General features: G+C 43.0%; 1 protein-coding gene across 3 annotated transcripts in view; it reads right to left on the reverse strand.

Moving 5' to 3' along the window:
• Positions 1-19,444, reverse strand: part of LIMD1 (LIM domain containing 1) — a 51,783-nt gene extending 32,339 nt beyond the window's left edge. Inside the window, exons 1-3 of one of the 3 annotated variants that reach the window (XM_042474659.1) lie at positions 19,216-19,444; positions 18,381-18,477; positions 15,065-16,953 (exon numbers count right to left, since the gene is read on the reverse strand). In XM_042474659.1, the coding sequence (XP_042330593.1) occupies positions 15,065-16,553 (1,489 nt within the window). In that variant the 5' untranslated portion in view covers positions 16,554-16,953; positions 18,381-18,477; positions 19,216-19,444. Of the gene's footprint in view, positions 1-15,064; positions 16,954-18,380; positions 18,478-19,074 lie in introns of all 3 variants that reach the window. The other 2 variants (XM_042474657.1, XM_042474658.1) reach the window with 2 other exon arrangements.
• Positions 19,445-20,821: the final 1,377 nt, after the last annotated feature.

Below are 20,821 nucleotides of genomic sequence, written 5' to 3' on the forward strand. Positions count from 1 at the left end.
CTTTAAGTACATCACTTTCCCACTTCCATCCTTGTAGTTCACAAACTCATAGAGTTGCAAGGTATCCTAGAGCAGGGTAGGCAACCTTTTTGAGCCGGGCCCGGGTTGCTTTCCCTCAGGTGACTGGGGGGGGGGGCCGAAGCGGGGGGTGGAGCTTCCACCCTCGAGGGGCAGGGCCACGTGCCGGGGCGAGAGCTTTCACCCCCCAGGTGGCCAGGCCTCCCCATCTTGCCGGCCCCTGACGGGGCCCCAGGCCCCGTCAAAGGCCGGCAGAAAAGCCGTGGGGGCCGCCAGCGCTGGAGGCCTCCCCCTTTGCCGGCCCCTGACAGGGCCCCAGTCCCCCTCAGAGGCTGGCAGAAAAGCTGGCGGGGCCGCCAGCACTGGAGGACTCCAGGGACGGCACGGGCCTCACAGAGACCCCCTGCCGCAGGCGGAGGCCTCTTGGAGGACTCCGGGATGGCAGCGGGCCTCTCAGAGACCCCCTGCCACCGGCGAGGCCTCTAGAAGGACTCCAGGACGGCAGCGGGCTCCTAGAGACCCCCTGCCGCCGCCGAGGCCTCTTGGAGATCCAGGGACGGCAGCGGCCCTAGAGACCCCTGCCGCGCCGGAGGCCTCTTGGATTACTCAGGGATGGCAGTAGGCCCCTCAGAGACCCCCTGCCGCCGCCGGAGGCCTCTTGGAGGACTCCAGGGGCAGCAGCGGGCCTCCTAAGGCCCGCCTGCCCGCCTCCGGAGCCCCGTTTGGGGACTCCTGGGGCCGCAGCGGCTCCTAAAGGCCCGCTGCCCCAAACAGTGAAGTCTCACACGACCTTTTCTGTGGTTCGCGTGAGACTTCACCACTATGGACACCGCCATTTTTTCTCCCAAATATGGCGGCGAAGTCTCACCACGACCTCAGGGAAGGTCGCGCGAGACTTCGCCGCCATTTTGGGAGAAAAAATGGCAGCGCCCATAGAGGCAAAAAGCTGTATCAGCGGACAGCACGGCTGCTGCTGCGGGCCGGCTAAAAGAGCCTCCCGGGCTGGATCCGGCTCACGGGCCGCAGGTTGCCAACCTATGGGCTAAGTATTTCCAAAACTTTTAGAATGGTTAGAACTGTTAGAATGGAAGAAATGAATCACATGGCTCTGTTAAGCAGACTACTTTGTGTCATTTCTTTGGAATGGCGGGTAGAAAAGAGAGAAAAAGTTTTTAAAGTTCAAGTCAGAATAGAAAGCTGCGTTGGTATAGCAAAGAGCTGAATTGGAAAATAAAAAGAGAGAGAGAGTTGCAGTGGAATAGAGGGTGTGATATGTTTGCTTAGCAAGAGACCAAGGTTGCAAACAGCTAGGAGTCTTTCAGGATGTGGGCCTTTTAGGTCTGGACATCAGATGTGGAAGGAAAAGTTTGGCGTTCTACTGAGGGACTCTCTTCAGTAACTTCTCCATTGCTGATTATATTCCAAACTGGTTTCTACCATATACTATTATATATCATTGTATTATACCTGTGATATTATTATTTGGAGTGAGTGCAAAAATTCATTCTAATTGCAGCTAACACAGTTCTGTGTACTGGGTTAAGTAAAATGTCTTTCTCAAACCCATTCTTTCTGTTGTGGCTTTCACTCTCTTTCCCACCCTTCCTATTCTGCCTTCTAACTACTTTCTTTTCAATTATACAATTAATTTGCATATGGTATGATGAGTGAAATTTTTTGTAAAATGAGTGCAGAAAAGAGCAGACTAGTTACACATCTTTAGATACCTGCCTGGTGAAAGACAGTTCTTCTTGCCTTGGGAAAAAATCCCCCACCCTTGGAAGGGAAGGACAGTGCTGCAAATGCACCATCCCTGCCCTTCCAGTGACTCAAAGAGCTTGCTAGAGCTGTTTAAGGCTTCAGAAGGGAGATGGGGGCACTGCTCTGCCTCCCCCATTCATGAATGTTGACCTTCCCTGGTGAATGTCAAGAGTCGACTGTATGTACAATTTACGTATTTGGGAGATGGGAAACGAGTCTAAACCAAAATTCTTTATGTTCGTATACCCCTTATACATATATCCTGAAGATAATTTTATACAATATTTTAAACAATTGTGCATGAAACATCAGTTCATCAGTGTGCAAAGGTGTCACTATCTCAGCCAGCCATGAAGAAAAGTTTTGGGTTTTGGAATATTTTGGATTTCAAAATTCCAGATAAGGGAGACGCAAACTGTACTGAATAGCAGTAACTACATGTGGGTTAGGCGAAACCAAATCAAACCACCCCACGCTTGCCCCCAAGATCAGTACACATGTTGCAGGTTAGAATTCATCCCCGTCCCAGACAATTCTGAAAATGAAATTTGATGTGAGTCAATATCCTATGCCAGATTGTTGTTGATGGTTTTAAAACAAAACAAACACATAGATTCACTTTGAAAGAACAGGTGTTCTTTCAAAGTGATAGTAAAGAGAATTAAGATTAACTTGCTGCTGAAGACAACTTGTAAAATGACACAAGAACAGCATTCTATTTCACTGACTGTTCAGATTTCTCTCATGCTAATAACGTGGTAAGATCACAGGCACAAGACACATTCCCACTTTCCCCGTCCACCCTGAATAATCATATGGAATTCCATTCATATGCTAAGCATCTGCGCATGACATTTACTCAACAGTTGCACCTGTTTCTTCCTATACAAGCATTACACAAGAATAGACTCCCTTAGAGTAACAACGTAAGAAGATGCTTTGTTTATTCGAACCAACATTTGAGTCTCCTATCACTCAAAATTTCCTTGGATCCATATTTTCATTCTGGCTGTTCCTCTGAGTACCTTCCCTGTTATTTTACATTTCATCCCTTTTGTTCTTAAGTGTTATATCTTTGATTAGGTTCACCCTGCAGACATAATTAGTTTTATTTTAAAATGTTTACACCACAAAGAACTTTATAAGTACCAATGTCTGACGCCACAGTTACAAGTGAAAAAACAATGCTATTGCCATGGCCTGGCCTCAGAAGAAGAGAATAAGACAGAGTTTCTAACAGATCTGATCCCCTTCCCCACTGCCATCCCTCTTCAACAACAACAACAACAACAACAACGTTGTTATATTATTATTATTATTCTGCCTCTCCTACAGGATCAGGAAGCTTACAACACAACAAAATACAGTAATACAAAATAAACCCATTAGCCCTCCCCCAAACAACAACATTATAATCCCACCTAACAAAAATGAAATCTCAGTAACAGTAGTAAAATCTCATCTAAAAATATAAAACAATCAATCCATAGTAGAGAGATGGGCATTCTGGGATATTCCATATGGTAGTTCATGTCAGTGGTGACAGGGAAGGCCTGTCACAAAAGATCCTACTTGACAGCTTTTTTAAGCTGTCAGGATTGGTAATATTTGGATCTCTCCAACAGGAAGATGAAAAGGCCTCCGGTAAATGTGGCCAACTGGTCTTTTTTGCAGTTAGATTTTCCCCAGAGGACCTAAGTATGCAGGGTGGATTATAGAAGAAGGTGATCCTGCAAACAGGTTGGACCCAGGCCATGAAGGGCTTTAAAGGTCATTAACAACAGCTTGTACTTTGTCCGGAAACTAATAGGCAGCGAGTGGAGGATTTTTAAGATAGGTCTTATGTGTGTCACCGCTAGCTGTTCCAGTGACTAATCTGGCTGCCATGTTTCAAACTAATTGAAGTTTCTGGACTAGGTACGAGGGTAGCCTCTGTAGAGCGCATTACAGAAGTCGAGTCACAAGGTTACCAGTGCATGTACCACTGTTTCCAGATCCCCGGTTCCAGGAAGGGGCATAGCTAGTGTATCAGCCGAAGCTGATACCTTGTGTGTCATGTCTTTGGATTGTAAACTTGAGGGCAGGGAAACTGTCTAATTACCAACTTGTAAGCTGCTTTGGGAGCATTTCTGAAGAGGCAGGTATAAAAACAATAGATAGATAGATAGATAGATAGATAGATAGATAATCTTTTGTAACTTCCATGGCCACCTATGAATTTCTCTAATCTCTATGTACTCCTATTTTATTTTAAAACTAATCTTGTTTGATAAGAAAATATATTTCCATGAACTGGACAAATTGTGAATACACAACCAGTGCTAAAATTGTCTACTACTGTTTGTAAAACAAACCCCAAACAAGAAAAGAACTCTTCTTGCCTGTTTTAAACAGAGAAAACCGTACTTCTCTGTGAGCTGCCTCTAGTCTCCTATTTTAACAAAACTCAAACAAGAAACATTACTCTGTGGCAGGAACAGGGGGCAAGGCAGTCAAGCAGGATCCGATCATGGAAAAGCGGTGTGTTTTGAGACTATACCTCCCTAAAACTTGTTTGATTCCTTCATTTGGCCATGCAAACCCACTGGGTAAGCGTAACAAGTCACATGCCCCCAGACTCAGAGGAAGGCAATGCCAAACCTCCTCTGAACAAATCTTGCCAAGAAAACCCTATGGTAAGTCTGCCTTAGGGTTGCCATTAAGTCGGAAACAACCTGAAGGTACAAACAACACAACAAACTTTACCTTCACACTGATACCTGATTCACTGAGATGAACAGCTTGAGTCCCTTGCAAGGATGGCACATTTCTGCAAAGAGTAGCGAGTAAGTCTTGTTGGTTGGACACTCCTGAACTCTGGAAGTAGACTGAGTATGGTGAGCTTTGTCACTGTTATGCCATTTGTACGCCAGGATTTATGGGGAAGGGGACACACTTCCCTCTAATATAGATTCCATGGTCTAATCCAGGCTTTCTAAATAGGTCCCCTACAGATGTTTCAGCATGACAGCTTCTATCAGATCCAGCCAGACAACATCGATGAATTGGAACAATGGAAGGTACGAGTCTGAAACATCTAGAGATCACCAGGATGGAGAAGGCAGCTCTAGTGAGTTAACAGTCTCCTTGACCTAAGACAGAATACAACTAATTGTTCTTTCCAAACACCCAATTGGAGTCAATCTTTTGGTCATCCCCGCAGAGTGTTATGTATCTATGCTGAAATACCTCTATCTGCTTTTAAAGTTAAAATATACATTTTACTCAATGTCAAGGCTAGCATATGCACATCGATAAGCCATGTCGTAGATCAGGAATAAACTATTCAAACCAAACGTACTCCCCAGATGCTGTGCAATTAATTGTAGGCAATGGTATAGATATTCCCCCCCAACATGTTCCAGATGTTAGACGAGCTGCCTATTCTGATTTACTACCTGTTTCTCTGGCCACTTTCCAGCTGCAATCCATCTATCAGTGGCATCCTCCAGCACAGATGAGGCCTCAACAGCTGTAATCCTACCTCATCCATCAAGTATGAGATAGAACATAGCTTCCTCACTGTCTCACATATCAGAGCATCCCTGTGAAAAAGTGATTGAGTGCCAAAAGATTCTTGGCACAGCATATCAATTCAGTGTAACATAAACAGTGTAATTGTACAGTGGTGCCTCGGGTTACGAAATAATTCGTAACGCGGCCGCTTTCGTTAACCCAAAAGAAAAGCCTTCGTAAAGCCGAATTGCCATAGGCGCTAATGGGGAAAAGCCGCGGATTCCTCCGTGCGAAAAAGCCGAAAAAAGCCACCAAAAAGTTTTTTCGTAACCCGAAAAAACATTCGTACCCGAAAACAATAATTCCCTATGGGATTTTTTTCGTATCCGCAAAATTTCAGTACCTGGGTATTTCGTTATCCCGAGGTACCACTGTATTCATCCTGAAGAATACTACAGTGGGTTCTTTTTTTCTTGATTTCTTCTTTAAAGCCATCCACCCCAAATCCCAAACACATAACTAAAAAAAATAAAAACCAAAATACAGGAAGCAACTATATGGCAAAAACCCCTATAACCATTTGTAATGGTGATGATTTAAAAAAATAAAACCCAAACGCACTATCTTTGAAAGGCAACTCTTACTACAATGACTACTGTTAACATACTCGACTGTAAGTCGATGTCATGTACTGTATAAGTCGAGGGCAGGTTTGGTAAAAGTATGAATTTTGATATACCTGCTGTATTATATTATGGTATGTATTGATTATTATTATTATTATTAATTATTATTATTATTATTATTATTATTATTTTCCCACCTCTCCCACTGGATCGAGGCAGGATTACAACCATAAAACCACATACAATACAATGGTATCTAAAATACATATTATAAACCATAATCAGTTAAAACTTGAATCAACAATACTAATAAAAACATCAGATACAATGTGATGTTATGATCAGAAGTGGGATTTCTTCCATTTCTTTACAGGTTGGGTGGGTATGCCCGCCTGAAGAGATCCGTCTTTAGTGCCTTCTTGAAGGCATCTAAAGTGGTGATAAGATGGATTTCCTAAACTAAGTTGTTCCATAACGTGGGGGCCAAAGCAGTAAATGTTCTATGGGAAGTTGATATTAATCTAGTCTTTGAGTAGCTCTGTTTTCTCTGGTTCATTTTTTAATATAAAAGTTAAAGTACAGTACTTATATTGGCCCGTTGATGAGTCAACTCAGGGTTTTTGAGTCAAATTTTGACTAAAATTTGTAGACTTATACATGAATATACACATATGTGGATTACATTATAGTCAATGGGAGTAAATTTTAAAATGTAATGAAGTATATATTTCACAAGATACATGGTATCTTTATCTTTCTGAAGCATTTATGTTTGATGCAATCTTCCCCTCGCCCCCATCACTAATGCCAGTGGTAGAGAATTCACAATGGGCTCTTTTTAGCTATTGCTGGCATGTCTTCCTCATCCACAGACCATACCTTGTTCTCATGAGGAATGCACTCTTTCTAGCTTTTCTAAATTAAAAATAAACAGACTGCTACTGATAGAGATTCCAGCAATATAAATACCCAGTTTGTGTGGTGGATTAATCCCAATAAATCTGAACACATCATAGCCTTGGTAGAAAGGTAACAATATTTCAAGTGGAAAGCAGGAGCAAGAGAAAACCTTCACTTTGGTTTCTCACTCTAGAGCAATGTGTCCTTGCACAAAGATGTCTCTGTTTCTTTCAAAATCATGTGGAAAGTAAATGCCCGAATTGCATCTTGGTCGCTAAACAAGGGAAGCTTTGGAGCACAGTGGGACTGAAAACATCCCTTGTAAACCATGCCTTGGCTCTTATCTATCTTGGTTTCTTCACCATATATCACCAAAAAAAGTCCTGCCTCACACAGCCCAGGAGTCAGAAGTTTTGGAGCTGTCGATAATGAAATCTAATCTTCTGAAATCAAGTCAAAATGCTAGTCCCACCCACAAAGCTCAAAGAATGCCAAAACTCTTTTATTTCAGCCTCCTGGGTTTCAGAGATATTCAGACTTGTAAAAGTACAACAACCAGTTTTTGTTCAAAAATGAATGAAATGAAAAAAAAATTATCCTGCATACATGGCAGGTTTGGGTACGATTGCTTGGATGGCATTTATGATAAACATTTGGTAAACTGTTTTGTTAGGCTTATTCATTAAAGCTTTACTAACAAAACAGTTTTCAAAAGGAAACAAAGCACAGAACAAGATTGGCAGTTGACAATCACTGGTGTCTACTATCTCTTACTTTTTAGTGTTCAGAAAATTCCAAATCAGAATATAAACCACGCTGCATTCTTAATTCCCTTAAAAACAGTCCTTTAGAGTAGAGATTGGAAAACTTATTTCTTGGACTACAACTCCCAGAATCAGATATGCTAGCTGGGATGTTCTGGAGGTTATTATTCTAAACAGTAATATTTCTGAGCTTTGCTTTAAAGCAAAGAGATGGGGCACAACCATGAAAGACAGATTATTCTATACAGGGGTGGGAATCATCCGCCCTCCTGAAAATGTTGGACTGCAATTCCTAGGAAATGCAGCCACATTGTACAGGGAGGAATGCTGGGAGTTCCAGTCTAATAATATCTAAAGAGCCACATGATTCTCACCCTTGCTTATATTCTCTTTTTAGTTTAACCATGCTGGAGAGCTCTCTATTCTTGTCTTCTGCCAGGTTTGAAGGGTGTTCTACTTCTGATGTTGTTTTGGCAACTACTAGTCTGTCCCATAAAACCCACTTGGGGAAGTCACATGCTCTCAGCCTCAGGGGAAGGCAATGTGAACAAATCTTGCCAAGAAAACCCTTGATATAGTCACTTTAGGATTGCCATAAGTCTGAACGACTTGAAGGCACACAACACACAGTCTGTGCATCAATGCAGGCACATGCATTTTTAAAAAATCACTTTATTCGAAATTGAAATTAAGTATTATTAGAAACTAGAAATGCAAGTGTGCTTCCCAAATGTGGAAACTCAACTGCAGAATTTCTCCGTGTTATTCTTGCAACACTACAAGATCAGCCCTCCATAAAACAAAGCAGACCAAATCACAACACACAGACAAATGTGGTTCTTTTTCTAATCCAACAAAAATCTTGACTTTATTTGGCATTTATATCTTTCTGCCCTGCCATATAGGGACAAAGAAGTCACAAGTGTATATGTAATGCCTGAGTTCGAAGATAAGTGTTAAGCTGAACATCAGAAGAAATTCTTCAATCACAGATATTCCTTAGGAAACCTATATGATTCATTTTAAACTGTTTTGGGTTTGTTTTTTTTAGAAGATAGTGGGGGAGGGAGAGTTTCAAAGAAAAAGAAAGCTCTCCTTCCTTTTTTATACATCTAGTTCTGAAATAAAAAAAAATCAAAGCTACAGAGGCAAAGGGAAGATGTACAACTGAAACACCTTTTGCTTCTGTGTGCCTTCTGGTCATTTCTGATGTACTGAAAGCCTAAGGAACCTACTGTGGGATTTTGTTCAGAGGGGCTTTAGCTTTTGCCTCCCTCTGAGGCTGTGATTTGCCCAAAGTAAAAAATCATGCTACTACAGTACGTCTCTCAAACCACTCATGTTTCCATTTCCTGGTAATCGCACATTAGCACACAGCTGTTCTGCTTACAGCCACAGCATTTGAGACGGATGTTTCAAGGCAAGCTGTTGTATGATAGCTGCCTCACTATGCCCTTTAATATATCTGTAAAGGAAAAAATCCACAAGACTAACAATGGAGTCCTAGAAGTGTCTACTGGGAATGAATGCTCAGAAGACTAACAATGGAGTCCTCTGGATGGCCACTGAATTCAATTTGGCTTACTTTCTAGGAAGAAGGCATAATAACCACTTCCTACAACATATGGAGTGTGAAATCCCAGAGGTGCAAGCTGGATTCAGGACTAGGGGTCACACTGCAAACATAAGTTGGATAATGGAGTGCCCCAGGGAATGCCAAACAAAATCCGCATGTGCATTATTGACTCCAACTAAGCGGCTGTACAGACCGGCACTTTGTGCCAGCCTTGTACGCGCAGTGAGGGCTGAGCGTCCACATGCTCCGAGCACTCACTGTGCCCTCACTGCACTGCCCGGGCGCCATCTTGGTGCCAGGGATGTAGCCAAGGGGGGGGTTCTTGGGGTCCAGACCCCCCCTTCCATTAGAAAAATGAATGGTGTATGCTGCTGCGCCGCCGCACCCAAGACTCATTCTAATGGTGGCACTTAGTCTGGACCCCCCTTTCCTAAAATCCTGGCTACGTCCCTGTTGGTGCGCACCCATCCACACGGTGCGCGTCATGACACACATGGTGCGCAGTGCCCAAACGACATTGTGTGGAAGCCTGCACCACTTATCACGCCCCTTCCAGGAAGCTGCTCCGGGACATCTTCTTTTTGCTCCCTAGAGGGAGCAGATCAGTGCCTCTTTGTGTGGCTGCTGCAGTACCGATCTGGGGCAAAAAGGGGCGGCATCCCACCGCCCATCTGTACAGCCCCTATATCTTTGACTGCATAGCTCATGAAAACTATGGCTTGCACTTAGAGGAATAGGAGTGCCACAACTTCTGATTGTCCTAATGTATAACTTGTACTCAGGACAAGAACATGCTGTCAGAACAGAATACGGAAAAAATAGAATGGTTCCCAGTCAGCAAAGGGGCCAGGCAAGGTTGCATACTATCACCCTATCTATTCAACCTGTATGTAAAAAACATCATACATACAGCAGCTTTAGACTCAGAGGCAGGGGTGAAAACAGAAGAAACATTAACAACCTAAGATACAACCCAAGACACAATACTACTAGCAGAAACAAAGACCTAGAGCAATTACTGAAGAAGGTCAAGGATGAAAGTACCAAGGTTAGGTTAATACTAAACAATAAAAAAGGCCAGAGGAGATCTACAAAATATTTCCCCAGACAAGGAGAAATTTGAAATAGTCAAAATTTCCCATATCTTGGTTTGAATATTCCTCAGAACAGAGGCTGCAGCAAAGAAATCAAAAGAAGACCAGGATTGCTAAAAGCAGCTATGAAAAAAATAGACATGATCATAAAATGTAAAGATAAAACTCTGAACACTAAAGTAAGGATTGTGTGGGCCATCAGCAAATACAGATACAAGAGATGGATAGTGGGAAAAAGCCGATAGCAAGAAAATTGACTCATCGGAGATGTGGTGCTGGAGAAGAGTGCTGAGGAAAATGGATGGCCAAAAAGACAAACTAATGAGTTCTAGAATAGATCAAGCCTGAACTTCCCCTGGAAACCAAAATGACTACATTGACTGTTGTACTTTGGCTGCATCATGAAGAAAAATGGATCACTAGAAAAGACAATGATGTGTGGTGAAGGTGGAAAGTAGTAAAAAAGTAGAAAGATCACATACCAGCCTGGGCATGCAGGAACTGGGCAGAGCAGTGGAGGGCAGGGGGTCTTGAAGATGTCTCATTCACAGGGTCACCATGAGCCAAAGTCAGCAGTTAACAACAACAAAGAGATTCTACCTTAACATTAGAAAGAACCTCCTGACAGTAAGAGCTAGTGACAGTGGAATACGCTGCCTCAGTGTGGTGGGACCTCCTTATTTGGAGGTTTTTAAACAGAGGCTGGATGCCCATCTGTCAGGGATGCTTTGATTGTGTATTCCTGCATGGCAGGATGGCCTTTGAGGTCTCTTCCAACTCTATGATTCTATGAGTTGACTTTCATCAGAAAGGGCAAGCTTACTGGAATATTTCGGAAATTGCTACATTTAAAGTAGAAGCCACACCACTGAGTAACTAAACACTCTTATTCTTTTTGAAGTCAGTTTGAAGTAACAGCCAAGAGGTTAAAGAGAAAAAGGCACAGAAGGGAATTCTTAGCCATTTCCCACAACACCAGCTTTCCTAAGGTATGTGATGTAATTTGAATTCAAGAATGTCCTCTGTAATTATAGAGGAATTACAGAACCAGAAGAAATCACATAGAAAGAATTCTGTTTAAAAGAAAATCTGGAGTTGTTGTTGTTGTTGTTATCATTATTAACAGAAACGATCTGTGATCAAGTTAGTGCATTCCTTACAAGTCTTTTGTGGGAAAATACATTCTTTTCCTTATATTTCAAGATGCTTTTTTCCTGGCTTCTTAAATCAGATACACTGGCTCTACATCCTCCCTGTAGTGTAGCTGAAGGAGTATGCCAGGGAGGAGGAATATCACTGGAATTTAAGTAGTCTCAGCTTTCCTCTTTCTCACAAGGACATTAATTAAAATAATCCCACACACCCACTGTCTAGACTTGTTACCAAAATTACTATTGTATTTTATTACATGCTCACAAGAAGATCAAAGTGTATTTCTTGCAATGCTTACTATTTAGAGAAGGCAAAATTTAAAAGTGACTTTGCAAGTTGAGACACAGTATTTTTACTGGCACACATCTGCTTCCACTGCACAGCATACAATGTGAAGAGCCTTTTCTCTCAGAAAATCAAAATTCCAAATGCAATTTGCTTTCAGATTCTCCAGATTAATCCCTAAATACAACCCCTAAACACTCAGGGTGCAGCCCAAATGCACCAATCCAGTGCTCCAGCAAAGGAAAAACCCTTTACTGAATAGCACCACCAGCAACAAACCTTAAGCACTTACTGGCATCTGTGCTTTGACTCATTGTGGAGAAACAGCCATCCACAGGCCAGTCTCCTGGAGTCATGTACAACCTTGTATTTCGTAACATCGTCCCTCTCCAAAAGAACATTTTCTCTTCTGCTCTAAGTGAGGTATAGCCATATCCCCCTCCAGATATATCTTACCTGTACTCTCTCTCCATCTTTTCAAAACAACCATGGTGCCAACAGCACCATTTATATTATGTCTGCTCTAACTTGTTCTTGTGTCCAATGCCTATTCCCTTTGTCCGATTATCAATTGCCTCTGAAAATTTATTGTCCATATGGCATGAATTGATTGACCATGGAAGTTCTGGATAGATGGACATGTGGATGAGAATATAAAGTATCAGCCTGTCCTTTAAGGTGAGCTGACACACCCCTCGTGTATGCCTTCTGAGGTGCATTTGTGCCTTTTGTGTGGCATCTTTTTATAGGTGGAGCTCACTGCCCCAAGATTATCTTCCTGTTTAATTGTGTTTTTCCTAAAGATTTTTCTTTTTCAGCATATATTTGTTTCTGTTACTATTTATATATTTGTTTTTCTGGTTCCCTACATTTTATTTGTTGTTTTTAACTGTATTACAGTCTATCATCACCCTAGTTTTATGCTGTATTTTTACTGATTTTAAATTGTATTTGTATTGGACTGTTTATTTTGTGAAATGACTTGTGAAGGCCTTGAAAGTAGAAGAGCACTGTAGGATATGAAGTAGGTCTGTCTCTATAAATAAATAAAATTCCAAAAATCTTACTGGCGGGTAGACTCAGAATAACAGCCTAAACCAAGCAAATGTAAGGAAAAACTACGAATATTCAATCATCTGTTTTCCCTTATCTAATCCAATCAATTACGCAGCCTTCTTGATATTGCTGGACTGCAATTCCCAGCATTTTCAGCCTCTGAAAATCAACAGCTAAAGAGCCACGTGTTTCCCATTCCAGGAACAGATAGATCTTACTTCAAACTTCACTTCAACATCCACTACACATTTGCAATCCATTAATCTTCTGAACACAAAATACCCCCCTAGCCAGTTGTTTTAAAATATTAAACATTATTATTCCTTCTCAAAAGAATCCTAATGCTGCACAACAGTTACAAAAATGCTCTATGAGGAAGGAAATCCCCAGTTTAAATCTCAAGCATGACCACAAACTCACTCATGATCTTAAAGAAGCCATTTCCATATCAACATCAGATGTTCCATCTTTAATAGGGCACTAAAATACTGTCTTGAGAGGCCATGGAAAATCACATGCTGGAGGCAAGGGAAGCTCATCACCTTACTCTTCAGGAGCTTCCCAAGCCATTTCACTAGGCACAAATGCCCCAAGCAGCAGATAACAGGAAGCCATATGGCCTCTACTGCCTGCCTAAGCTAGTTTGCCACTACCTGAGGATGCTGTTCTGGAACCGCTGTCAAAGTGATATTTAACTTCTAATTTGTTCTTGTATGAAGAAATATGCACCATCTTGCCTCTGCTTTGGTCAACAAAACATTTTGGATTGGTCTTAGAGGTTAGAATTACTTTCTCTCCTGGTTGTAGAGAAATCCTGTAGCACCTTTGAGACTAACTGTGCTCTCTGCTGGTGCCATTGTACTGTGTAACAGTACACTGAACTACTTCCCTCCTTGTGGTGTCTTGCATTTCATACCCTACCTAAATACACTAAAGGCACGAGATCCTGCCTGATCTTGAAAGCTAGCAGGGCCAGCCCTGGTTAATACTTGGATGGGAGACTACCAACAAATGCCAGGTGCTGTAGGCTCTGCTTCAGAGGAATGATCTGGGGAAACTATCTCTGAGTATTCCTTGCCCAGGACGTAGCCAGGATTTTGGGAAGAGGGGGGCTTGGGTGCGGTGGCGTATGCATGCCATTCACTGTATTCTAGTGCAGCTTACGGAAGGGGGGGTCCGGACCCCATGGACGCCCCCCTTGGCTACGTCACTGCCTTGTCTAAGAAAACCCTATGAAATTCATGGAGTTGTCACAAGGCAACAGGAAATTGAACGCACATGCACACACCTGTATTTCCTAGAAGACATCTTGGTGCTTTTGGTCCCTGTAAATCAGACACAGGAAAAGTGTGGCTCCACTCTTTTGCACTTCCCTAAGTCCCCACCCCAATGCCCTCCCACACCCAATTTCTTTTTTTTAAATGGGAGGGATATCCCCAAATGGTAAATTGACCATCCTGCAAAAGCTGTTTGCTCTTTAACTCCTCCAAACAATGGAAAATAAGCTAAAGATCCAGGGAGCGTAAACCAGAAGTAGACTTCTGGGTCGCTTTTTTCAGCAGATTATTACCGTGCAGGGATGAAAATGGGGGCCCAACCTTGCTGCAGCTGCCTTTGTTTTAAACAGCAGCAAGAGAAGATCTATTGCTCATGAGAATAGGTAACCTATCTTATTAAGCTATCTAATGCCTCTGTTTAGATTCTATAAAGATCCTTGTCAAATATTGCAAAGCAGAAGATAGAAATCTATCACCTTGTTTGTCTAAACACTTATATACCCTAAAAGCAGGATACAATACATCAAGTTTCCACACTTCTCCTAGTCACTTTTATGGAGCTCAGTGTAACATGATAGTACTGAGGCCAATGTTGTTTGGTTAAGCAGGAAAGATAAACCTGCAACCAGTTTTGGACACAACTAGCCATGTTTTTTTGGTAAATGAAAAATTATTTAATTAAATGCTCCCATCAGAGTGTCATAAAATCCCACTTACCCTCCAAAACTGTTTATAATCCAGCACACAGCAGGGAAAAAAAAGGATGTGGTAGACTGCAGCTTTTGAGGCAATAAAATTGGCATATCAACTTGCTTCTAAAAACATGCTTTTGATTCATTTTCCCCTAGCTTATCATTTTCTACTGAAGTTATTATATTAAAATTGTAGCCTCCAGAAAATATAATTTTAAAAGTATGAGCTGTTCCCACGATTAGTGACAATGGAGAAAAGAAACCAAGAAAACATACCTCCAGGTGCAGATACTGTACCATTTATCGCTGAACCTTTTATTTTAAAAAAGTAATGTACTGCATAATGTAGTAGACAAATATATACCTACCAAAGTAGTCAGCCTTTGGACAAGTATCCATCTCCTGCTCCAGACGCTGGGTAAGAGCTTCTAATTTTAATTCAGCAGTAGATGGTCCTTGTTCTTGCTGTGAAAGGAGTGTCTGACAGGGTAGTTTTATTTTTGCAGAAGTGGAAGTTTCCTGGTGACCAGAGTCACGCTGCAGAGTGCCGATGCCCTCTTTAAAAGGAGATTTTGGAACATTGGAAATCATTGGTCCATGAGATGTTACACTGATGCAATTCTGCTCAGGACTCATGCCAGACACAGCAGAATTAAGCCTGTGATTTTGACCATGAACTACAAAATGACCACCAGGCTTTGGATGAGTGTTAGCTTGCTGACAGTCTACACTTGGAGGTAGCGGAGTAGGAAGTGAACCGGAAATTGAAGGTTGAATATTATCCTTACATATTGAATGATTGTCACCAGGGCCTTTAGTTGAGGTACCAGAAGTCCACACCTCAACGTCACAGTTTGGATGAAAATTATCAGACCGATTCAAAAGAGTCTGAGAAGGGTGCCCTGATGATGCAGAGAATGAGGAAGCCCTCTGCTGTGAATACCCTGCAGGCAATTCATCACCAACCCCAACTGTGGAGGACAAGGGACTACAGGCATTTGAGAAAGACGATGACCTCTGACTCCTTGGGTTTGGGTCATAGCTTTGACCAAGCCCAGGTCCTTCGCCTCCACTTTCCTGACTTCCGTACCCACTCTCTGAAGACCTGAAGGAGTTACGTGATTGCTGGTATGGAAGAAGATCTGCTTGAGGTTTTGTTGGATGTTTCTGAAAGGATTCATCATGATTGGTGCTTGACCATAAATGGGAGCCCGGGCTGGCCTTCATGCTAGAAAACTTCCCAGCATCTCTTCCCCAACCTTGACTGCCCATCTGATTTTCACCATTATTGGACTCTTCCTGAGAAAGGGAGGGAAAAGTTGTCTTGGAACTACATAGATTCATCTGCCCTGCCCTTTGATTACCATGTCCTCTGGAAGCTTCTAGGCCCTCACTGTATCCATAGTCACCGCTGCCTCTATTGCCTTCTGGGTACAATTTTGCTCGCTCTCCTTCAGTATAACCTTGGGGCTGGTTTGGGAAGGAGAGGTGATGGCCTGCACACACCGATGATGATGCAGCCAGGGGGGGCTTTGCAATATTTTCACCTGAGTGCAGTTTATTTGTCCCTCCAGGGCCTCTGGCTACAGGATGCCCTGGGAGCTGATGCTGAGGACCAAGGGTGGCCCCGTTGCTTGGAACCCTAGAGGTTGCCTTCATCAGCTCCTCTTGCTCTCGCTGTTTCTGAAGGTGGATTTTGGCCATTTTTGTAGCAAACACTCTTCTGGTTTCTTCAAATTCTGGGTTATTCCCAACTCCTTTGTCTACTCGGAAGAGCCCATCTTTGGAAGCTTCATACATATTGAGATCTTCTATGAATTTACTTGCCTCCAGATCAAGATCATCATATTTATCCATTTTTTAAAAAAAATCACTTGTTTCCACACACAAGAGACCAGGAAGAAATAAAGAAATGGGATTTTAAGTACTGCAGTCAATCAGTTTTGTTAAGCTTGAGATTCCCATTCAACAGCCAATAGAGTTGTTAAAGCCCTCTTTTTAAAAATCACTTAAAATATGTAGTTAATGCTTTTAATGAAAAAATAAAAATAGGAGGGCTTTATAACTCAAAACTAGATAAAAACAACAATATCAACACTTGTATCGTTCTCAGGCTTCCTGGTAACTGCAGACTGTACTCCCAGAAGGATACCAGTTCCAACTCCGGTGTCACTTTCAGCTTGTGAAGAAATCCAAAGTGACCAAAAGCACGTCTTGAGATCTCCCTGGCGCTACTTCGGGAAGAGCAGGGGCAGTGCTGGAATTTAAAACAGAAAGAAGTGTAATTTAGTAAAGCCACTGGTTGACCTTGGGCAAGTCACACTCTCTCAGCTGCAGAGAATGGCAATGGCAAACCCACTCTGAAGAAACATGCCAAGAAAACCCCATGATAGGCTTGCTTTAGGGTCGCCATAAGTCAGAAAAGACTTGAAGCCACACAACAGGGCAAGTCACTCTCTCTCAGCCTCAGGGGATAGCCATGGCAAACCCTCTCAGTGAATAAACTTACAAGGAAACCCCATGATAGGTTTGCCTTAGGCTTGCCATAAGTCGGAAATGACTTGAAGGCACAAAACAACATGATTTTCAAACCCCTGGGTAACCTTGGGGGGCAAGTCACACTCTCTCAGCCTCAGGGGATAGCCATGGCAAACCTTCTCAACTTGCCAGAAAACCCCATGATAGGTCGAACAACGTGAAGGCACACAACAACAACTTTTAGGAGACGCACCAAAATTACAAATCCTGCTGACATGACCAAAGGAGGTTTAGTTACCTCCTAGTTTAATATTAACCCCCAGGCCAGACAAACTCTCAATCTGCGAGTCGGGTCAGACATTTACATCATGGCTGAAGTAAACAGGAAAAAGCAGAGGAAATAAGGAGCAGATATAAAAGAAGCAACAAGTTACTACTACTCTTCACTGAGGAGCAAGGAAGGAAGCGCGCCAACTCCAGACTTTCCCCTCCTCGCTTGAGGAAATCTTCACAATCTGCACGTCCTGTTTCCCCCCAAAACACAAAAACACACTCCGACCCCCTCAGGGTGGCCAAGTGTCCTCACCACAAAGGAGGACAGGTCACCGTTAAAATGGAGGACATGTCATGGTCACCCTGCTAAAAACACTCATATAAATAAATACAGGCTGACTCAGAAAATATGGTGCAAAAGTGAAGCTACTGCTTGTTTTGTATCTGCATCCTTCTTCCTGAATCATCCTGTATACATTCATGCTTCTTATTCAGGCTCGAAATGGAGGGCGTTTTGGGATTCCTCCTGGACAGAAGGCTGGAATGGAGGACATATCCTGGGAAAGGAGGACATCTGGTCACCCTGCTAAACACACTCATAGGATTATAAATTCATGCTTCTCAGTCAGGCTCAAAATGGAGGATGTTTTGGAATTATTCCTGGACAGAAGTTGAAATGGAGGACATGTCCTGGGAAAGGAGGCCGTCAGGTCACCCTGCCCATCCCGGGTAATTCCCCTGAGTCCTCCTTTTCCAGGACACATCCTCCACTCCTGTCCAGGAATAATTCCAAAACATCCTCCATTTTGAGCATGACGAAGAAGACGGAAGGGGCAGTGTGGCCTAGTGGTTGGAGCACTCTCTCAGCCTCCTCCTCTGGGGAAGCCAGGCAAGGGCAGGAAACAAAGCCCCTCCGAACCAAGCAAACCCCACCAGAGACAGGGCCCACTCCACGCGGGGTCTTTCATGCTCAAAAGGGAGGGCGCTTTGGAACCCCTCCTGGGCAGAAGGCTGCAATGGAGGACGGGTCCTGGAAAAGGAGGGCACCTGTGACTTGAAGGCACACAACACACAAGAAGCACCAAGTTACATATTTCTATGAGTGTGCTGAGCTTTTATTTTGCCATGTCCTCCATTTTGAAATGCCTTGTCCTCCTTTGAGCTGAGGACACCTGGCCACACTGCCTGAGGCCCCCTCCCTTCCTCCCTTCTTCTTTTCCTTCCTTTCTCTTTCTATCTTTCCTTCCTCTTTCTCCCTTCCTTTCCCTTCTTTTTTCTCTCTCCTTCCTTCTTTTTTTCTTTTCCTTTTTTTCCTACCTTCTATCCTTCCTTCCTTTTTCCTCCTTCTTTCTCTCCTTCCTTCCCTCCCTCTCTCCTTCACTTCATTCCCTTTTTCTTTTCCTTCCTTCCCTCCTTCCTCCCTTTTCTTTAACTTTTCCTTTCCTCTTTCTTTCTTTTCCTTCCTTCATGCCTTCTCTTCCCTTCTTCCTTTCCTTAGTTCTCCCTCCTCCCTTCCGCCTCTTTCTTTTCCTTCCTTCCTTGTTTCTTTCTCTCTCCTTCCTTCTTCCCTTTCCTTCCTTCCCCTTCGAGTTCGGTTCCACGGAGTCGAGGAGAGCAAGTACTGTACCGGGAAGAAGAGGCAGCCTGACTCCCCCGTGCTTTCCCTCCTCCTCCTCCTCCTCCTCCAGCTCCAACTCCGAGGGAGCCCTCCTCCTCTTCTCGGGGGCGCTTCGGCTGGAGCTGCGTCTCCTGAGAGGCCCTTACTCACTCCTGTCCCGTCGGAGCCCACTTTGAGCCGTAGAGGCAAATGGGCGCCTTCCTCCTCTCTTCTCCCTTGGCGTCCCTTCTCTGCCTCCTTCTCTTCAGGCGGGAGGAGGAGGAGGAGGCTCCTTTGCGACGTGGTTCGGGAAGAGACACCGAAGGGGAGGCCCTTGAGGCGGGGCGAGGCCTCCTCCTCCTTCTCTCTCGCTTCGTTGCATCCACACTGGATAAATAACCCGGTTTGGCGCCGCTTTAATTTGTCTGGCTCAAGGCTATGGAATTCTGGGAGGTGGAGTTTGTTGTGGGGCCCTTGGGCCCCACAACAAACTCCAACTCCCAGAATTCCATAGCAGAGAGTGAGACAAAGACTGAAAGCGCTTCCAAACCGGGTTATCTCTCCAGTGTGGACGCAGCCTTAGAGTGAAACCCGTTACAATTAGCAATTAAGTCCCGCTTTTGGTGCCTCAGGAGGAGGAGGAGGAGCAGCACAAAATGGCGCTTCCCGTCCCAACTCAGTCACAACAACTCACAAGGCCTCATGACACTTATTTTGAGCAAGTCACACTCTCTCAGCCTCAGAGGAAGGCAGAAAGACCCTGTGATGTGAACAAAACGACCTGAAGTCACACAACAACAACACTTCCAATCAAATATGTTGTTAAGATATTACTTTCAAGCCCAGCCTCTCTGACATTTGTTTATTGGGAAAGAAATAGGGCTGTGTGTGTGTTTGTGTCTATATTTGTTGGTGTCTCTGTTCAGCCAAGGTTTGCATAGCTGGCCTAATGTGGTTCCTACAATAAACAGAAGCATGTTGTTGTTTGTTGTTGTTTTCTTGTATCCTCCCTTTCTATAGCCAGCGAACAACATATTAAAAAATACAATTTAAAAGCAGTACAACATATAAATATACATACACATAAATATAATAATTATGTATTTATTATATAAAATAAATATAAAAAGAAAATGTTAAAAACAAACCATTTAAAGAGTTAAAATAGTTATAAATTAAAACGTAACTTCAAAAAATACAAACCTTAAAATTGATATGGCACAACATTTAACATGAAATTTAATCAGACTTATTTGCTGAGCTCCGGGCTGCATCCACACTGCAGAAATACTCCAGTTTGAGGCCTGATGGTGAGTTGAGTGGTTGGAATAGGACTCTGAGAGAACAGGGTTCAAATCCTTGTTTAGTTATGGAAATGCTCTGGGTGACTGGGCAAGGCCCATTGCTGGATCTTTAAAGGAAGGCAATTGGAAACTTGCTCTGAATAAACCTTGCCAAGAAAGCCTCATGATATGATGGCTTTAATGTCATTGGAGTTTATCACGCGAAGGAGATCGGGAGTTCATCCCATGAATATCTCGGGGAAAATCCCGTTATTACGCGAAACTATTTCCCATGACGTCGTATAAACCCGCCATTCAAGTAGTCACAAAGAAGCATTAACAAGCATCTTTTTAGTTTGGGGATTTCAGTGACAATGCATTTCCGATAGGGCTTTATTTCCGCAATTGTGTATGATAACCATTCATGCAATTACTCTCCATTTTCGCTTTATTTGTGGGATGCTTTAAATGTTCTTTAATCTCTCTTTAATTCC

The sequence above is a fragment of the Sceloporus undulatus genome, chromosome 6, assembly GCF_019175285.1.
Source record: "Sceloporus undulatus isolate JIND9_A2432 ecotype Alabama chromosome 6, SceUnd_v1.1, whole genome shotgun sequence".
NCBI lineage: Eukaryota > Metazoa > Chordata > Lepidosauria > Squamata > Phrynosomatidae > Sceloporus > Sceloporus undulatus.